The sequence below is a fragment of the Cheilinus undulatus genome, linkage group 1 (assembly GCF_018320785.1).
Source record: "Cheilinus undulatus linkage group 1, ASM1832078v1, whole genome shotgun sequence".
In the NCBI taxonomy this organism is placed as follows: Eukaryota; Metazoa; Chordata; class Actinopteri; order Labriformes; family Labridae; genus Cheilinus; species Cheilinus undulatus.
Genome location: NC_054865.1, coordinates 34,705,812 through 34,724,657, shown reverse-complemented (window position 1 = coordinate 34,724,657; position 18,846 = coordinate 34,705,812). Strand labels below are relative to the sequence as shown.

The 18,846-nt window shown below is 40.1% G+C and overlaps 1 protein-coding gene across 4 annotated transcripts; it reads right to left on the bottom strand.

Annotated features, from left to right (window-relative positions):
* Positions 1–920: 920 nt before the first annotated feature.
* Positions 921–18,827, bottom strand: LOC121520628 (zinc finger protein 821). 4 transcript variants are annotated; one of them, XM_041804375.1, is made up of 6 exons: positions 18,692–18,827; positions 8,890–9,021; positions 8,617–8,735; positions 7,964–8,062; positions 5,923–6,089; positions 921–3,307 (listed from the first exon to the last, which is right to left on the bottom strand). In XM_041804375.1, the coding sequence occupies exons 1-6, from the start codon at positions 18,693–18,695 to the stop codon at positions 2,320–2,322; spliced, it is 1,509 nt and encodes a 502-aa protein (XP_041660309.1). In that variant the 5' UTR covers positions 18,696–18,827; the 3' UTR covers positions 921–2,319. The 4 variants fall into 4 exon arrangements, with proteins under 4 accessions (XP_041660309.1, XP_041660149.1, XP_041660230.1 ...); XM_041804215.1 differs by lacking the exon at positions 18,692–18,827 and adding an exon at positions 16,395–16,740; XM_041804296.1 differs by lacking the exon at positions 18,692–18,827 and adding an exon at positions 16,395–16,740 and having other exon boundaries at positions 8,617–8,732.
* Between the last annotated feature and the right edge of the window lie 19 nt (positions 18,828–18,846).

Below are 18,846 nucleotides of genomic sequence, written 5' to 3'. Positions count from 1 at the left end.
TACAGTACAATAAACAGCAGCACAGACTTGTGAGCCAAAGAAAAGCTCTGTAACAAAATAAGAAATGACATTGGCAAAATATTCAGCGTGTAATAATACTGGATAAAGAAACTTGAACTATTGGCAAAGAGAGTTAAAAAGGTTGATTTCATTAAGTTGTACAACTCAGGAGGAGAGGGGGAATGTTGCTCAACAGCAAGTGCAAAAAATAGGACCAAACATTCAGAGGTTAGGAATCAAATGGTGGAGTAAGGTTGTCAAAAATGTTGACACTAAAACTTAAAATAATAACTATTTGATTTAACAGGTTTGTGGTGGAGGAGTCAGGATGCACGATATCAGCATGATATCAGTACCGGCAGATGATAGCTAAAAAAGTTCAATGTTGGTATCACAGATAAGAAGATTCTGCTGATGTTTACAGTCGAAGCATACTGGCTGTACATATCTGCGATATACAGTGCTTAACAAATTTATTAGACCACCTCTCAAAGTAAGGTTTATGCCACAGCTGCCTTAAATTAACAGCACTGGTAATTACCAAAATCATTTTTTATGTTTCTGCAATGGTTAATACACCAATATGTAGAAGCTCTTTAACCCAAATGATATTTTAAATGCTAAAATGTAATTACTATTGTTATCCATGAATTTTCAAATTTACTGATTTACAAAAAACCTGAAAAAATAGTAAAGCACATTCTTACTTCTTGATTAATATGTCAAGTTATAGTTATTTACTTGCATTCCTGAACAGAAGAATTAGTTTTAGTGGTTGAATGTTATGCTTGATTGATTTCTGACTTCTCAGAGAAGCCCAGTGAGCCGGCTCAAATTTGGGTATAAAAAGGTGAATTCAGTTTGAAATTCCTCATTCCTGTTCAAAATGGTAAAACGTGGAGAGCTCACTGAAAATGAAAGAGTCTGCGTTAAAGCACTTCATGATGCTGGATGGTCTCTGAGACAAATATGACAGGTGGTCTAATAAATTTGTTAAGCACTGTAATTTATATCAGCCTTAAATAACGGTCAAATGTACACATTTACCCTCGGGTATAAAGGTGCCAGAGACTGCCTTCCCAACCTGAAGATTGTTGTAGTTTTGTTGAACACGGCTAAAATTCACGAATAGTTGTGTGCACACCAAGGTTATAATAGTTTTAGATTTTCATCAGTTTTTATTTTTCTTTCTAGATGGTGTTAATCTGCAGAATATGGATTTTATCTATAAATTATAAAAATTCAGGAGCACAGAGAATTTTAACAAGTGTTCTAGTGGAAGTTGCAAAGCTACTTTATATGGTTGTATGATGGCATCAGAGTGTGATTAATAAGCAAAAAAAATGTTATTCGCAATTTTGATAGAACTAGTATATATATAGGCATTGGCTAAAATGAGTTTGGAAATATAGGCATATGGTATATCAGCAAAAGTCCAATATCGTGCATCCCAACATCAACAACAGACTGTGCAAGAGTTTGCCTGCAATTGTACTGTAATAAAACAGTAAGAAATGACCCAATTCTGCTGTTGTAGTATTGAAACAGGCATCCCCTATCATTTGATTTCACTAGAATCCTATCAAAGTCCAGAAATCTGGCATCATGACAACCCTACTCCTGTGAATGTTTGTGTTCTATTTAAGCAGCTGACCTCAAATGCAAAGAAAAACTGCTGAAAACGACCTACATCCTCTGTAGGAGTGTACATTTTATAGAGAGCTTTGGAAGCCTGGAGTGTGAATGCAGTAAGCCACAAGACAGAGGGCGCCACTGCGACGCCGGCTGAGGTAGTTTGACTGAATGTGAACTTCCCAGGGACCCATGGAGGCAGCTTGAAAGAGAGGTGTAGCTACCAGTAAACCCGGGTCACTGGGCTAGCGGAGTGGACCAGAAAGGAAGGAGGGTTGGGGGCTGTGGCTACAGAGTCCCCGCTCCCTCTCCTGTCACTGAAGGTCAATGTGCAAAAAAGATTTGTTTTCCTCTAAGTAGGTTAAACTGCTCCTACTAGAATGAACTGTGTTAAATCTGAGAGCACCCTGAAGGGCTGATAAATCTCTTTACAACATGCGTTTATGTCATCATACATACAACATGAAACATTCTCAACCCTGTTCCCAAGGTTTTCATCATTGTAATAAATTAGAAATTGAAGTAGTTTTTGCTGTATTTAACAAAGCAGCTTGTGTTTTGAAGCTGTTCGACACAGAAGAGGCTGGAAGTGAAGCAGCCAGGAATGGTTCGCTGTTACCATGGCAGCGTGGTGGCATAGTGCAGAGGTTAATGATGCTGCGAGAAGCCAGGAAGTTCCTGGTTTAATCAGGGCAGCTTCATGAACAGGCCGTTATCAATGGAAGGGACAGGCATGGGACAGGGGAACTGAAAGAGACTCATGTCTGCTGTGAGGGCAGCCATCGCAGCAGGATCGTGCTCTATCTGCGTCCTCAGAGCAGGATCGATCTTCTCCAGACGTCTCTTGATCCTCTTTGCCTCCCTCTCGCGGATCAGCCTTGCCTGCCTCTTCTCTGGCGTCTCGTTGGCCCTCTTCATGCGCATAGCCTCCCTGTCTCTCTGCAGCCTGCGCGCCCGCTGCTCATCTGACTCCTGCATCCTCTGCATGCGCTTGGCCTCACGGTCTCGCAGCCTCCTCAACTCCCTCTCCTCATCCGTCTCACATGCTCGTTTGTTCTTCTTTGCTGTGCGCTCACGCTCCAGACGCTGTAGCCGGGCCTCCAGGGGTTCATTCTTCCTGCGAAGTGCCCATTTTTTTGGAGACTGAGCCTCAACTAGCTGCTGGTAAGCCACACAGCTGTTGCACACCAGCAGGACTCCAGCGGGGTACACGGGCATAGGACTCAGGATGTCGGGGATTGGAGGAAGGCTGGAGGAAGAGGAGTTTAGAGCATCAGGAATTGATGCGAGTGATGGGCCTTCAGAGAGGAGACTGTCAGGCAGTGAGGGGAAGGAGGGTCCTTGGTCAGAACCTGTGCATGTTCCTTGGCCTGAACATGGTCCAGAACCTGGGCCATGACACGGTCTGGGGCCTTGACACTGGCTGGAGATGTGGCTAGGCCCCTGGCAGGTACGGTGGGCTTGAGAGAGGTTGGGGTTGAGGTCAGGTGCTTGACAGGAGCGGGGTCCCTGGCAGGAGCTAGGGCTGTGAATGGTGCCAGGTCCGTGGCAGGAGCAGGAGCCAGGGCCTGGGCTGCCCATGGGACTGTTAGAGAGGGAATGGGTCAGGGAGCAACTGTCCCTCCCACTGCTGACATCCAGTCTGGAGGTGTCGAGAACATCTTTGAGCTTTTCCCTGGGGAAATGCACAGTATTTAAAAAAACATGTCAGACCTTAATGAAATCCTGATACACTTTTTACTTTCCTGCCGATGAGAGCACACAATTCTGCACCTTTATACTTTTAAGTCAATATTACTGATTTTTTTAACAATTTGTTTTTTTCTGTTAAGACTTATCTTTAGCTCTAAAGAAGCATTAAAAGACAACCATTCACAGCCTAAATTTCTCTTTCCTCTAGATTTGTCTTGCTGTCAACAATCAATGGAAGGATCTCACCTTCTGTCACAGCCATTTTAAGAAGTTTGCATGAAAGGCTAAGTATATAACTTTATTGTTTAAATGCTAAAATCAGCTTGTAGTAATGACAGTGAGTGAACTTTTTTCAGTTGCACTTAATCCTTATTGGCCAGGAGTCAGCAGGATGTAACAACCACCTGGTAGTATGGTTAAATACCCCCCCTTCTAACAATGATTGGCAAATAAATCATATACCGTTAGAAAGCCGGTTTATTTCCCTTTTAAATGCTGCATCATTTGTAAGGAAGATTCATTTGTGGGATGAGCAACAGAGCTGAGTATGTGGGTTGCACCCATGAAAAATTTGCCAAATCTTCTCTGCCTATGCAAAACTGCTTTTTCTGCCAGTGACTCTTGTTTGGTGTTTGGTGGATTGGATGATTGAAGTTTGAAGAAACAAGACATATTGGCAATTTAACAATTTATTCATTTAACAAACAGGAGCCTCAGTAGCGTGTCCAAGAACCATACACAGCCACAACAGCCTGGCACCTCCTCCTCATGCTGGTCACACACTGCTGTGAGATGGCATCCCAGTCTTCAACCAGCATTTGTCAGAAGTCAACCAATGTGGTTGTGTTGGTCACTCTGGCATGAACAGCATGCCCAAGTAGGCATGACCTAAACCTCAAGGGGTTCAGTGGGGTTGAGGTCAGGACTGGCAGGCCATCCCATCATCTCCACCCCCAAATTCTGGAGACAGTCTCTGATAAACCCCGCCCTGCGGGGGTGAGCGTTGTCATCTTAAAGGATAGAGTTTGGGCCCAGACTGAGGAGACATGGGATTGCCACTGGTTGCAGAATCTCATCTCGATATCTCTGCATTGAGATTGCTTTAAATGATAACAAACCCTTTTTTTTCAGTAAGAGTTGCCTCCCCACACCATTACACTGCCTCCAACTAAAGACGTTACTCTATCTGTGCAGCATTCATTAAAGAGTGACTGCAAATCTGTAGAAGACAACCTGAGGTTCTTAGGTGCTGACAGAATGTCTCTGACATCCCCCGTTAAATGGAACTTGGTACTAGGGCTCACTGCAAATAATGCCACAACTTGGTTTTGCAGAACACCAGCTTGAAGTTGCCCTACACAGGCCCCATCCAGATCAGTAAAATGTGGCATGCCGATTCTTGGAGCAGATACCAAGCAGGTATTGGAGCAGGTGCCAATCAGGCACCTGACTGTCAGCAAATTTATCATGGGTGCAACCCACATACTCCGCTCTGCTGCTCATCCCACAAATGCATGTTAATTATGAAGGTGGCACTATTTAAAAGGGAGATAACCAGGCTTTTCAACGATTTATAATTTATTGCTAAGAAGCATTGTTACAACAAAGAAATATTCTACCAAACACAAATTTTCTTACTCTTTGTGCTAAGGTTATATGTGCCAGATGCTTTAGATAGACTGCTAAAGCATCAGAAGTTTTCCTTACACAAAGAAGAGACAGTTCTTGTGCATCAGTGCTCAGTTTAAAGTAGCATATTTTTTTCTCCTGACATAAAGAAATATGAGACACTATTCAATACTGGATGTATGGTCTCTTCTCTTCCTCCTTTAATCCTGTAAAAAGCAGAATGCAGATCTTTGTTTCTGTTTCTATCATGCATCTTGACCTTGCCAGTGCAGTGTACATTGCTACATAGAGGTAGTTGCTAAGCAACATGCAAGTTTACTTCCATTAAATCTGTCAGTATTAATTTTATTACTCCTTATCATCTGCATCTTGCTCTATCTCAGTCTTTGAGATCCACTGACTGATGGAGTTTCTGTTTGCTGTATTCAAATGCGTTTTACTGGATCTTCAAAAAATACTTTCTAGATTTTATAACCTTGAAAGACACATAAAAAATAAATTCTGGTGAAGGTTCATCTTCTGACTGATACTCATTTTATTTGCACATAAGAAATTCAAAGTCTAGAATTTTTCATCTTAAAAATCAAAAATCCTGTTTGCCTCAGTCTTAATCTGACAACACCATCTGCTGTAGTTAAATGAATCTCTATATTTTGTGTGTTTGATTAACTGAGACACAGTAATTAGATTTGTAACTACAAAGAAAAGAACAGCATAAAACTGTATTTTTCCCCCTTTAAAATTATGTTTTTAAGTCAAATAAAAACCATGGGGGCTTGTGGTTAACTTAGGTAATTTGACATGTTATTAATAGTACAGTATAATTTTGGAGTAAAACCATCAACAGTGAGATGTAATAACAGATGCATCAACAAAATCTCAGCAAAAACATCTCAGATTCTCTTCCTTTAGAAGCTGTTTTCATTAAAGACCTGAGATTTAAAAGAATAAATTAGTGATGAGGTGAACCTGTTAAAGTTGTTGGTGTCTGTGAAGCGTGTGCCGCAGACGGCGCAGTTGGAGAGGCGGTCCTCCGAGTGGATGAGAAGATGCCGTCCAAGCGAGCCAGGCGAACTCAGGGCTCGCCCACACACTGGGCACACATAGCTCTTGGTGTTGCTCATCATAGTTGTGTGCTGTTCAAGACAAAAAAAAAACGAAATCAGCACAACAGGCATTGAGAAAAAGGTGCCATGTACTAAACCAACGTCAGGACGACAAATGTCTCTTTGTTGTTGCTGGGTTCATGAGTTTTGGAGTTTGAATGGATATGTTTATACATCTTCTGTCTCCTTTTTAATCATATAACTGGGATAATGAAGTGTTTGCAGATGAAGTCCTTGTCTTATTTCTTGGTTTTCATCTTTTTAGAAACCCTTTTTGTTGTTGTTTACATGCTTAAATAATAACATTAAACAATGACTTCAGAATATAAACTAGTTGCATAAAATAAATAAATAATAAAAAAAGCTCTATATATTTTAGACTAGGCAAAAGGACTTTTAACTAAGCATTTGGAAATATTTGCCATAAAACATATCAATTACATAACTTACAATGAAATGCTGCGAACTGTAGAAAACTAGCAGTGAACCCTAGCAAAAGTTTAGAATGAGTTACCTCCTCAAACAACAAGTTGATCGTGTTTTGGTGTAAAAGAGAATTACTGCCTTGGCTTACAGCATGAGTAAGCTGATTTTAAACAGGGTGGCTGAACACTTTTTAAAAACTAATTTATGACTATGGCCTTTTTAAACACACACAAAAAAATACAGATTTTGCACCCTATTGCATCTTTTCAGATTGATGTGGAACTCAGCTGCTCTGAATTCTGTCTTAACAAATTTAAAAGTTTTTTTTTCCACATATCTTGCAAGCCGCACCAGAATTATTCTCTGTATTTTTCACCAACGTTCCAATTCAAGTTTCCTTAAAGTGGCATTTTTCCATCTTCCTTCTCTTTATCTCACCCATTATGGGTTATGAATGCTATAAATGTGACTGTAATTGCCATGAACTGTCATGTGAACAAATATTTCTGTAAAACTGAAAAAGAAAAAGCAACATAATGCTAACTAAAACTATGAATTTAACAAAGTGTTTACATGTCCTAATCCAAGTGTGTCATAAAATTTAAGACCCTTCACAAGTAGACTTTTTAGGACATTTTATGACCTTAAATTTTACAACCTTATTAAGCCCTTAACAAACCACAGGAGCTCTGTTTAAAGATCAGAGTCACATCAATGAAAAACTATCTTCTAGAGGTAATACCAAAGAATATCTCTGCTCATATTTAAATGTCTTCATTTATCTGCAGACTGTATGACTTTCAGTAAGTGCTTGTCGAGTCAGACACAAACAGGTACATTCAGATTAAAGTGATAGTAGATGGTCTCTCAAAATCCCTCCACAGGTCACACTCACCCATTTACTCCACTATCACACACTGGAACTGATCCCATTCATACACATCCACACCCCAATGTCTTGACATGTGACTGCAGGAGCTTGGGATCGAACCCATGACCTTCTGATTGCAGATGACATTACTACTGAGCCCCCCAAAAACTGGGTTGGTACATGTGAAGTCAGACTGACATTAATCTTAAGCCTTTAAAGTAGATCTGTTCATCCTTGAGGACACAAGCAGACAAACTTTGAAGCATTTATTCCACTGGCTCTTGATAAATTGCTTAACACATATCGGTATGTGCCACATTCAAAGATGTTACCTCATGGCATTTCTTTTTAAAAAATCCATGACTGTTTACTCTTCCATGCAGTTGCATGACAATGTAAGCACCAAGTGGGATCATACAAGTCAACAACTTCTTCCCAAGTCTGCATTTTTACTGAGGTACTAACTCTGAATAAGCTCCTTAGGGGTTTTAAAGGTTGCGACCTACAACTCACTTGTTAGAAACAGTCTGTAATAAAAGGATTGAGAACGTCTTTGTTTTCATGGAAGTGTGTTGGATTAGGACAGACGAGACAATGTTCTTCTCACCTGGTAGACATGGGAGATGAGCTTCTCAGGGCTGCTGAAATCCAGCGTGCAGAGAGGACAAACAAAGTTGTTTCCGTGTTCTGCCCCGTCTTCACTCTCCTGAGGAAAAGACACTATTAATACAATATTCATGCATTCATTGATTTCTAGAATTATTCTATTCTGTCACTGCTGTCCTTTCTTGTGAAAGGCAGAGCTAAACTGAACTCATCATACCACATGATAAATGATGAGAGAACAGCAAAAGGAACTGCATTTTTTTTCCAATTTCTTGCTGTGTCATTTGTAACAGAAATATCGAGTGTTTCTGAAAGTGCTGTATGCTGATGTGTCAAGTGTGTGAATGAGCTAAATTCTCACAGGTCCCAGTGACTCACTCAGTGACATGATGCTGGGTGCTGTCACAGATGTGACTCACACACAAGCTGAACATTTTCAACAGAAGGTGTAGGCACGAAACATATTGCCTGAAACCAGTGGCGTTATGAAGCTCTTTGCTGTTCTTCTCTCAACTGTAGGTTTTAATGAGTCACGTTTTCACACCACACAGAAGTCCTCAATCACTATATCTTCCAGAAGATTTTTGCTACCAAAGTAAAATAATTTTACTGAAGCCCATTTCTGTTGTCTGGTGCAGGCACCAGCTCTCTCACCTCTTTGACTCCCGCTCCTTGTAGGCGGCACTGTGATCTCTTGGTGGTCATGTGGTCGTCGGCTGAGGTGTTGGAGGACGAGTCTTCACCGTGGTTGTCAAGGTCACTATCGCTGTCTTCTATGGAGGCAAACACAGCCCTATCAATACAGACAGACAACAGAACAGAGAGCAGGGCTTACTCTCACTAACACCCGTCAGACGCCCTACACAGTCCATCTAGTCGTTCACCACCCTTCCAGTCCCCATCCCATCCTCTCCATCCATCCTGTACCTGTGATGCTATCCTGTTCTTGGATTTCCTGGGAGTTGTTGCTGCAGCATTCACTGTCTTCGGTGAATTCGTCCCTGCCGTCCATGTTAATAGTGTGCTGTAGTCCTGTGATGCCTGAAGTGTGGAATGGCCCTGGAGAAAAAGACAGAATCATTCATAATTGTCATCAAGACTCGTGCGATACAATCATCAGACAGCTGGGACCAGCTGTATATTGATATGACAAAACGTCTCTCTTAACAGATTTCCCTGCCAATTAGACTCACAAAATCTCAACTTTATGACGACTTGGAAACATGGTGAGGTAAAGCATTGGCTTCGCTAAGCGTGGACTGTCATGGCAGAAGCATGTGCCATCAGATGCACTGACAGTCTCACCCATGGTCTCACCAGACGACTGGAAGTCATGGCAGAGGGTGAAAATTCCTCTGTTCCTCCCAGCATTGTGAGTATTCTCGCTACAATTCGCTGTCTTTCTCTCTCTTCGCTCCAACTCGTCTCCTCGACCGGGCGTGCATCTTTCAAACTCTATAAACTCCAAAACTTTGAATACAAACACAGCCAAAATGCTGCTGGGATTGAAGTTACTTATGTCCACCATCTCCTGGTGTAGAGTGGTAACAGTGCAGCCCTCCGCCATTAGCCCTATCTCCCAATAGTACAGAATCCTTTAAAAAAATTCCTGGATCCAGACGGTGATCCGGATCACTCCCAAAATCTAATCTGTTCTTCCTTATGCCATTTCTGACATTTCCTGAAAATTTCATCAAAATCAGTCCACAACTTTTTGAGTTATGTTGCTAACAAACGAACATACAAACAAACCCACCCAATCACATAACCTCCTTGGCGGAGGTCAATATCGCTAGAAGTGTTCCTATTTGCCGATGCCAATAATTCCCTTTTAAGCAAATATCTGCTGATACTGACATCATGCCAATAATATCCTGCATCTCTGATAAATAATACACTAAAACCTTTTCAAATAAAACCAATCCATGATGATAAGGAAATAATTTCTTTGAATTACATGCACATTAAATACAAAATGCACATTTCACAGAAAGTTAAACCAAATGTTACAGTGCTATACAGCAAGGTAAGTAAGCTCTAATGAGCCAATTTAAATAAAAGTGGCTCTTATTTAAGAATAAAATAGATTGAACAATGATAAATTCTTCAGCTGAGGTAGTTGTGTTAATCCACTTTAAACGGACACAAACTTATTTGGACAATCTGCTGATAAAGTAAAGACAATGTATCAGCCATTAATATCTGCAGCTGATGATAAGCTTTTGAGTCAATAAGGCAATAAGCCAATTCCTGCTTTTACCTATACTGTGTTGAAAATATCAACATACTAACAAAAAAATTAAACACATTAACAAACTATGTCTCTTGTAATAGAGAACCAACATTGTTAACCCATGTACAGTAACCATCATCAAAGTGTTTTATCTCCATAGCAACAGAGACTGTGTTTACTGTCATAGCGTAACAGAATAAGTAATGAATTTTTCAACAGTAGTCCATTCCCCATATTCCATTTTGTCCAAAGTAACACGCATAAAATACGTTCAGGCCTCTGATTTCTGATATCTTTGCCATGTGATTAAGCACCTATGATTAAAGCAACGAGAGTAAAACCAAAGGTCAGAATTGCTTCTTTCCAAAGAGCTTCCTGCTGGATTGTTAATAAATGACTTTTGTGATCCTCTTTAAGATGCAGACTAGAAGAATGGAATCTCTCATCAGCCTGCTTTTATGTGAAACATCTGACAATGAAACATAATGAATGCTAAGCTAGCAAGGCTTGCACACTGACATACGTGCACACACACATTAACTTCATTTGCATCCCAACCCCCACTTTTCACACACATATACACTTGCAGATAACATGCTAGCTCTGTTCGACAGCCATGCTGCAGTCCCATGGGAGAAGCAGCCTGCACTCTTTTCCTCTAGCTAACTGCCTAGCTTCTCTCGCTCTCTCTCAGTACCACCCACACACTGAACAGCCTGGCTCGCCCTCTGTCCTCCCTGCTTGTATGTAGCGCTGACTACTTCCATATCTATACCATCAGCTCTGAGGGGGAGGATGAAGCTTCATACCATGACAGCCCATATGTGACTCATTTAACTCTTTGTGATGCGACTCTTTGTTTTATTGTAGTCCTGTGTTTTGAAGGAGTCTTTGACATCCCTTCAATTTTCTTTATCACGACTTGAACATGCAGATGTGTATTTAACTACCAACAAGGCTTCGTTACAGACATTTTTTGAGTGCTCCTCACAGCAAGCTCATCCTTATCTTTAAATCCAGTTTTCCTCCCTTGTGTGCTCGCTCTCTTTCCCCATTAACACGGATGGGATGGAGATCCTGACTTCAGTTACCTGAGACTGACAGAAGTAATTACAGCCCTTGTCGCAATCCTGAGGTATAACACACTCTCACTCCCTCTCTGAGTATGAAGGAAACAGAAGTATGGTCTGTGAGGATGGCATGTCATTGTAGTGGTTTGCTTATTGGGAAAAGTTAGTGTGTGAAACCCTTTTGGGCACTCTTCCCATAGAAATCAAAGGATTTATTAGGAGAGGGAGTGTGGGTCGGAGTATTGAACTATGAACTACAACAAGCAGGCTTCACGGCACATAGCCAATGATTGATGTGTGAGAGATACCCATCCCCCCACTGCTAGGGCTCTGTCTGTACATCTGTCTCTCCTCACTACCCCCCCCATCCTCTCTCAGTCTCTGCCACTGTGATGTTATCTCTGAGTCTGTGTGTCTGTAGGCAGGAGGTGACGCAGTGTCTGACTGAATCCAGACAAAGAGACAAACTCATCAGCCAACAGACACAGAAGAGGGAGAGACAAGAGGAGGAGGAGGAAGGTTGGGTGGGTGGGTTAGGGGTTGGAGGGGTAAGCGTGCAAAACAAAACAGACAAAAGATAGAATGCCAAAAACTCTGCTCAAACACCAAGCAATGGGGGTCCTGTTGAATTCAGAGCCCCCTCCATGTCCTTTTAAGCTGCTCAAAAAAACACACACATATGCAGACATACACAGCACGTCTGAATCTGCAGGAAGTGCTGGGGCCTCCGTCTTCCATCCACACATATGAAAACAAGGATGGCGGGCCAGACGTCTGATCAATTCTCACTCTGATGAACTGGTGACATGCTTTTATCTACAAGTGGGTGACATGATAAACTATATTTCAGCGTGGAAGAGTTATTCTGTTGAAAGGAAGAGTTGATGAAAGTATTTTTTTGGATGCTTGTTTTGGGATGTTGCTCCAGCTGGAGGAAAAGCAACAGTCACAGATGAACAAGCAACAACTCAAACACATTAGTTTTGGCTCCTTACTTGACAGCCACAGGTGTATAAAAAACTCACTGTGCTGTACTTCTCAAGTGCAACTTACATAAACTGTCGCCTCTGTATCCATATAGGTCTACTTTTTAGTAGTATCAAAGTTTTAACAAGTTCCAAAGCACCCCATGCACCTCCTATAATGTCCGAAAAACTTAGCATTTATTGTCAACCTGAAGGACACATTCATTTTTCTCTATAGAGTCCTAATTAACTTTTATGTAATGCTGTTTTTCTTGTTTCTCTACATCAAGGAGAACCACAAATAGCGAGACAGACAGTTATTGTGTGGAATTCCCTTTGTGTGTATGTGTGCATGTGAGCCCGCCTGCCTGTCAGACTGTCTCCCTGCCTGTCTGGTCTATCAGTCTGTCTATCTAGTCTGACCCTCTCAGGGGGGACAGCTCTGTGCATGCAATTCATACCTCGCAAGAAAAGAAAGGTAAAACAATCATGCTGAAGCAGGGGAAAATCTGAAGTGCAAAACTACACTCCAGTGAGGAGCTTGTAGGTCTAAAAATGTTGGCAAAGAGTGCATTAACTAATGCCAACGCCTTGTATCAGGCCCTCCAGAGGACTTTTTTAAGCTCCAGCTCTGGACTCTAGTGGAAGTGTCACAGAGCAGCAAATGAGCTCATTAGCCCGCAGGGATTACTGCAGTCGCAAGTGCTAGATGTATTTCAACAGCAGTTTAGACAAACTATGTTTAGAAAAGAGGGCTTCAGCGCACATAACTTCAGCAGATTACACTGGACGCCCCCTTCTCTGTGGACTCAGACATGTTTTGAAGGTCTGCATGCTGTCAATCAAGAATGGGGAAACAAGGGTCACAGGGACAAAAGCTAAAGCTATGCAAGAGACAGAGAATTATTCAAACCAGGGGTCTTCTCAGGATAACTTTGTTTCAGTAAATTAAGCTTTGTAAGAGCCATGCAAGTAATCTGATATGAAAAGAAACTGTGAAAGTCCTTCAAAGTGTAGGATGAAGGTTTATAATACCTCACTTAGAAATAAATAAATCTAAGTATCAATTCAGGCAATTAAAATAAAGTAAATGCCAGGCCGTAATAAAAAGAAACATTTCCTTAAATAGGCTTAATACACCAAGAAATACTACATGTATCTCATTCTAACAGCAGTTATAAAACGACAACTCTCATCTCAAAGTCCAGGTTAACGATATGTTTTGAGTAGCTGAGACTTTTCTGTGTTCCTGCGAATCATTTTAACTTTGTTGACACATTTTCTTGACTTCCCTGTCATGTTGCAGTAATACTAGGATGACAGAACAAACTGAAATGACCACATGCATGCAGATTTGAGTGGAAAGGCTTGTCCCCTCAAACCCCTTGTAATGGAAATCTGGATCTGTTTCACCTCATCACAAAACTACACTGATATGACACCTTGAAGCAAAATTCAGAAACTACGAACACTGTGAGCCACAAGAAGGGGTGGGTAAAAATATCGATTAATCGATGCGTTGCAATATTTCCTCCCCCAATTCAATATCGATTCAGCAAATCCTCTGAATCGATTCACCTCCTGGCCAGTGGGGGTCACTGTGCGTGTGATTCGCATTGTATGGACGGAGGCCGCACTCGACCAAACAACAACTAACCATAACCATGTTATGTGACGTTTATCACAATTTCCAAGAGGAAAGAAATATTATTTAAGTTTACATGCACTTTACTTTTTCAGTCTTTATGCAAAACGGTCATGTTTTTTACTTTTGTACTCCATATGCACAAATAAATTGTTATTGTGCAAATTTTAATTTTCAGATGTTTTATTGCTCGAAAATGTGAGGTGACTTACCAGATATGTTCACATGGGCATGAAAATAATTATTAAAAAATGTCAATAGGTTATTTGTATATTTCTACTTCTTACTGAATTGACATTGAAGCATTTAAATCAATATCGAATCGAATCGTAACCTGAAGAATTGAAATCGAATTGAATCGTGAGGTTCTTAACAACACCCAGCCCTAGCCACAAGCCCAAACAAACACGAGGAAGACATAGGGCTGGGCAGTACATTGATATGGTATGGACTATCAATATATGTTCAAACAACATTTAAGAAGTATACTGTTAATATATTGGTTTGGTTTAAGTTGGCATTCGGCTCATGAATTTTTTCAGTTTGGCAGGTGTTCATAGAGTGTGAAACACATTAAAGTGCTACACAACACAAAGCATTTCATCCAAGACTTTAGGTCATCTTATCAATTCTTTTACTTCATCAATCCCTAAGTAGTCATAGGAATGTTATATTTTTGTATTTTTATACATTTTTTACAAGGGTGACTAAGTGCCTTTTGTAAAAAGGTTGAAATGCTGGCTTGGAGTAAGAACCACAAACAGCAAAGTGCTTACTGAGCACAACATAATCTAAATGAAATGTCTGGCCTAAGTTGGGATTCATCACTTTCTTTATTTCATATATTTTACGGAGCATATTCATTAACTATTTTTTCACGAATTGGCATTTATTTTTACCCAAGTACGACTTTGTGCAGCTGTATGTCCATAAAAATGCCTGTGTAAAAACTGGCATTTGGCTCATACGGCTCTAACTTAGAACTGACTTTATCTTTGTTTATTTCTACTTAGACTAATACTGAGGTTCATCTAAAAAGTATCATGATATGATTTTTGGTCCGAATCACTAAAGCCCTAGACACAACCACAAGACCTCTCCTTGAATCTACTGCATAAATAGTGATGGAAATAGAGATGCACCAGATGTAAAAATTCTGGGCCGATGCAGTTAATGATGTTTAAAGTAACAATTTAAAAAAAAAATCAAAGTCAGTCACTCATATCAGTCAAATGGGTGTTGGATCAAAAAACAAAGGTGGAAAAAGGTCCACTCACCAACATTCAAGCAAGCAATTTCAAGCATTTATTTGGCAAAATGCTTGAAATGGGAGCATTTTGGTGTGAAGACCTTTTTTCTTCTCCTACAATAACAATTTTACCTAGGGGCTGATGAAGATCGTTTTTTGATTACTTCATTGGTGCAACACTATCATAATACCAACATTTTCTCTTATGTTTGACCATCAAACAGATCAGTTTTCCCAACGGGTCAGATCTACTGCCTAATAATAAATCCCCTCTTAAACTGGCAGTTAGCTGTGCTAAATGTGAGGATTGAATAGGAAACAACAAATAAACACCTGCAACTGTTTGTTTGCAACTGTCTGTTCATGCCCATATTATCTGCTGATGGCCTATGTCTGTCAAAAGGAACGGATGAAAATGGCTAGTCTCTTAGCCAAACAGGACAATTTTCAAAGGAAAGACGCTAAGGAGAACATGTTGCTTAATCAGCAGGAGATCAGATTGAGGTGATGAGATCAATTACACATTATCCATTCATCAAACCTGCTGAGTCTGACAAAACAGAAAGCACAACTTTTAGGTAAATAACACAATGTAGTCATTTTTTTCAGCATCGTATTTTTGTATTGCATTTGCTAAATTTTTAGATTATATTCATGGTAATGAAATTTTGTTGATCAGTAAATATACTCATGCCACATTATGATTATTTTTTGTCTTCTTTCTTGTTTTAGTCCATTATAATTATATCAACTGTTAACAATTTCTACCTTTTTCTGCCCATCAGTTCTTTGTGAGACATTTCATTTTTTTTAATGTATGAAACGTGCTATATAAAGTAAATAAAGCTAAGTTGTGATGAGAGTGATTCTATGCCTAAGAGCGCCATGTAAAATAAAAACAAGACCAAAAATTGATCAGGCAAATAGGCATTGTGCTGTACCTCCATTTAGTCTGTAAATCAACAGAAGTGGTAATCAATGATTCTTATATCATGCAAACCCAGTGCTGGGACGTATTGGCATATCAGCTACAAAAACAAGACTCTGAATAGATATTTAAACGTAATTAGAGATGTGACTGTACGATCAGTTAAAAGATGATGTGAACATCAATGATGACACTGGAACAATGTAAATGCAGTTTTCTTCCATATGAAAATGCTTCATCGGTCAAACTACGGTAAAACGGAGGATAAGCGGGTAACGGATGTGACATGCATAGAATAAATAACTGGTGAAACAGCATTAACCAGTGGCTGGAAATACCTACAGTTAACTTTGAAGGGGTTGGTCTGTTTTCGCCTGGACATATTATTGCCCACTCCCGGTATAAAATTGGAATCTCCTCCTAATCCCGGACGAATAGCCTGGGACCACTCCAGGTGTTTTCCGCACTGAGGGGGGACTGATGGTGAGCAAAATAAGAAGAAGTGAATGGGATCAAATCGTCCCCACGTTCAGCAGAGTCTGGCCCATTAACGGGGGGGAGTAAAAAAAATTAAAAACGAAAATACAAAAGAGTCACATTCTTGCAGTCGTCAAAAAAAGCCCCGTCTCCCAGTCAGTCAGAGGGGTTAAATGATGTCCAAAGCCGATCACAGAGACACCGAGCGGCCCCCAAGCTGCTCCGATCTCGAGCCGCTGGCAGCCGTGCTCTCACTGCAGCGATGCACGAGCTCAGCTGATCACTAACGTAAGAGCGATGAAGCCACACCGAATAGGATTGTGGGATATGCGGGGACGATGGGGAGTTCATGCTTAAGATGCTTATGCTGCATTCAGGTGGTATGGGAGAAACGACGACGGTGTGGAGGGAACCTCGAGTGTTTTGGTCCGAATCACACAATCTGAAATAACTCATTAGGCCTTACAAATTAAAACATATCTGAGGGCTATTTTGCTCAATGCATATCAACTTGTGTGTGTGAAATAATCACGTTTTATCATTCAGTTTTTTATATCTAGAGATATTCCTTGTTTAATCAGAGGATGACAGTCAAGCACAAAGTATCCTTCATAAGCACAGTCAAAGAGAATAAATGCACATGCATCCTAAGGCACGTTTTCAACATTATTTTAGGCAAGACTGACTTAAGAAAACTGGCGCCCCACTAAGAATATAGAATCTAGAATAGCATTACACTGCATCAGACAAAATGATACAGCTGAAGATATCTTAATGTTCCTATTAACTTTGAGAGTGATGTGCTGTGTAAAACCTTTAAACTTCAAAACAAATTTGTTAGTGCTCTCTGGTGGACATAACCTGCAATGACAGACCTGGTTGTACATAGTAGGCCTTTATATATCTTTTCGTGTTTTAAGGCTGAAATATATCGAGGAAATGCGAAATCTGTACCTGTGATAAACCCATATCAGCATTATATAGGGGCTTTAATTTGAGTAGGTCTGATCTTTACAGAGAAAAATACCTTGCATCGTCTCTTCCCCTCAGGTGGGATTATTTTTTAAAGTATCATTACAAAAACATGTCTGTTGAAAATATGAAAGCTAAACTAGAAGTAAACAATAACAAAAACACTCTGAAAAGTCACATCAGAGTTAAAATTTGAGTGATTTTTTTTCCCAGTTTCCAAACCTTTAAAACTGTGTGGGTTTTCATCAGAAATAATTCAATGATTTCTTAAAGCTACATTCAGTTATTATAGGCACAAACCAGTAGGGTTAAAATATCTTATGTTTTTTTTTTTTTTTTTTGTTTTTAATCTAAAGTTATGAAAAACTGACTAGATGAGTGTCTGTTTGAGCAAAAACTAGAATAGTGCTGAATCATATGCCTAAACAGTAAGAAACAAACTGACCAAAGTTTTGTACATATTTTTAAAAAAAGAGTCTAGCATGTTAGGGCAGAATGAATAACCAAAACAGTATTTTCTTTAATATATTGACATATGTTTAGCTTTTACACAATGAAAACAAAGGGCTGAAATATCTTACCACAGTCCAAAGAGGTAAATTAATTGTAAGATAAGGGACTGATATTTTATGTTTTTATGACATGAACTCGCAATCTGGGCAATTTGTGTATCTGCCAACCCTGTTTAGGCCCTGTTTTCTAATGTAAAATAAACCGACCTTTGTCAAGCCTAACCTGCAATGCCAACAATAGGTGGCGCTCAAACTCGCTGAACGGCTAAAGTCATAACATTACATGTAGTCGTCATCAGTGACTGCCACGAGTAAACGGACCGCAACACAACATTGACGGGGTAAAAATGTATTCTTCCGCGGGTAAAGAGAAAATATGCCATCTCAACAGAATAATCTCTTTTTGTATTAAAATACATAGCGTCTTCATAGAAACAACATATGAAATAGATAACGGCTCTAATTGAAACCAAGTTAGACCTAACTACAACGAGTCAACAAGCTTTTAAAATAAATAAAATAACGTTTACGTTAGCTAGCTGGCTAAAGATAAGAAGCCCAACCTAGCTCTTTATAGTTAAAACGATGAAGGAGATCATGTTTACAAGCTAGCAACTAGCAGAAGCGAAAACTGAGACTGACAATTCTCATCATTATGAAGACACAATAAGGCATTACCCATGGTGTCCAGTGAACACTGGCATATCAGTGTGGAGTCTCGGGCAGAAGTACAGACAGCGGATAAATCCTCTAATAACGTTACAAGCTAACGTTACTGTACGTTGATGTCAAACTTCAGCTCTGAAGAGCCAGCCAGAGCCAGTCCGCGCTTC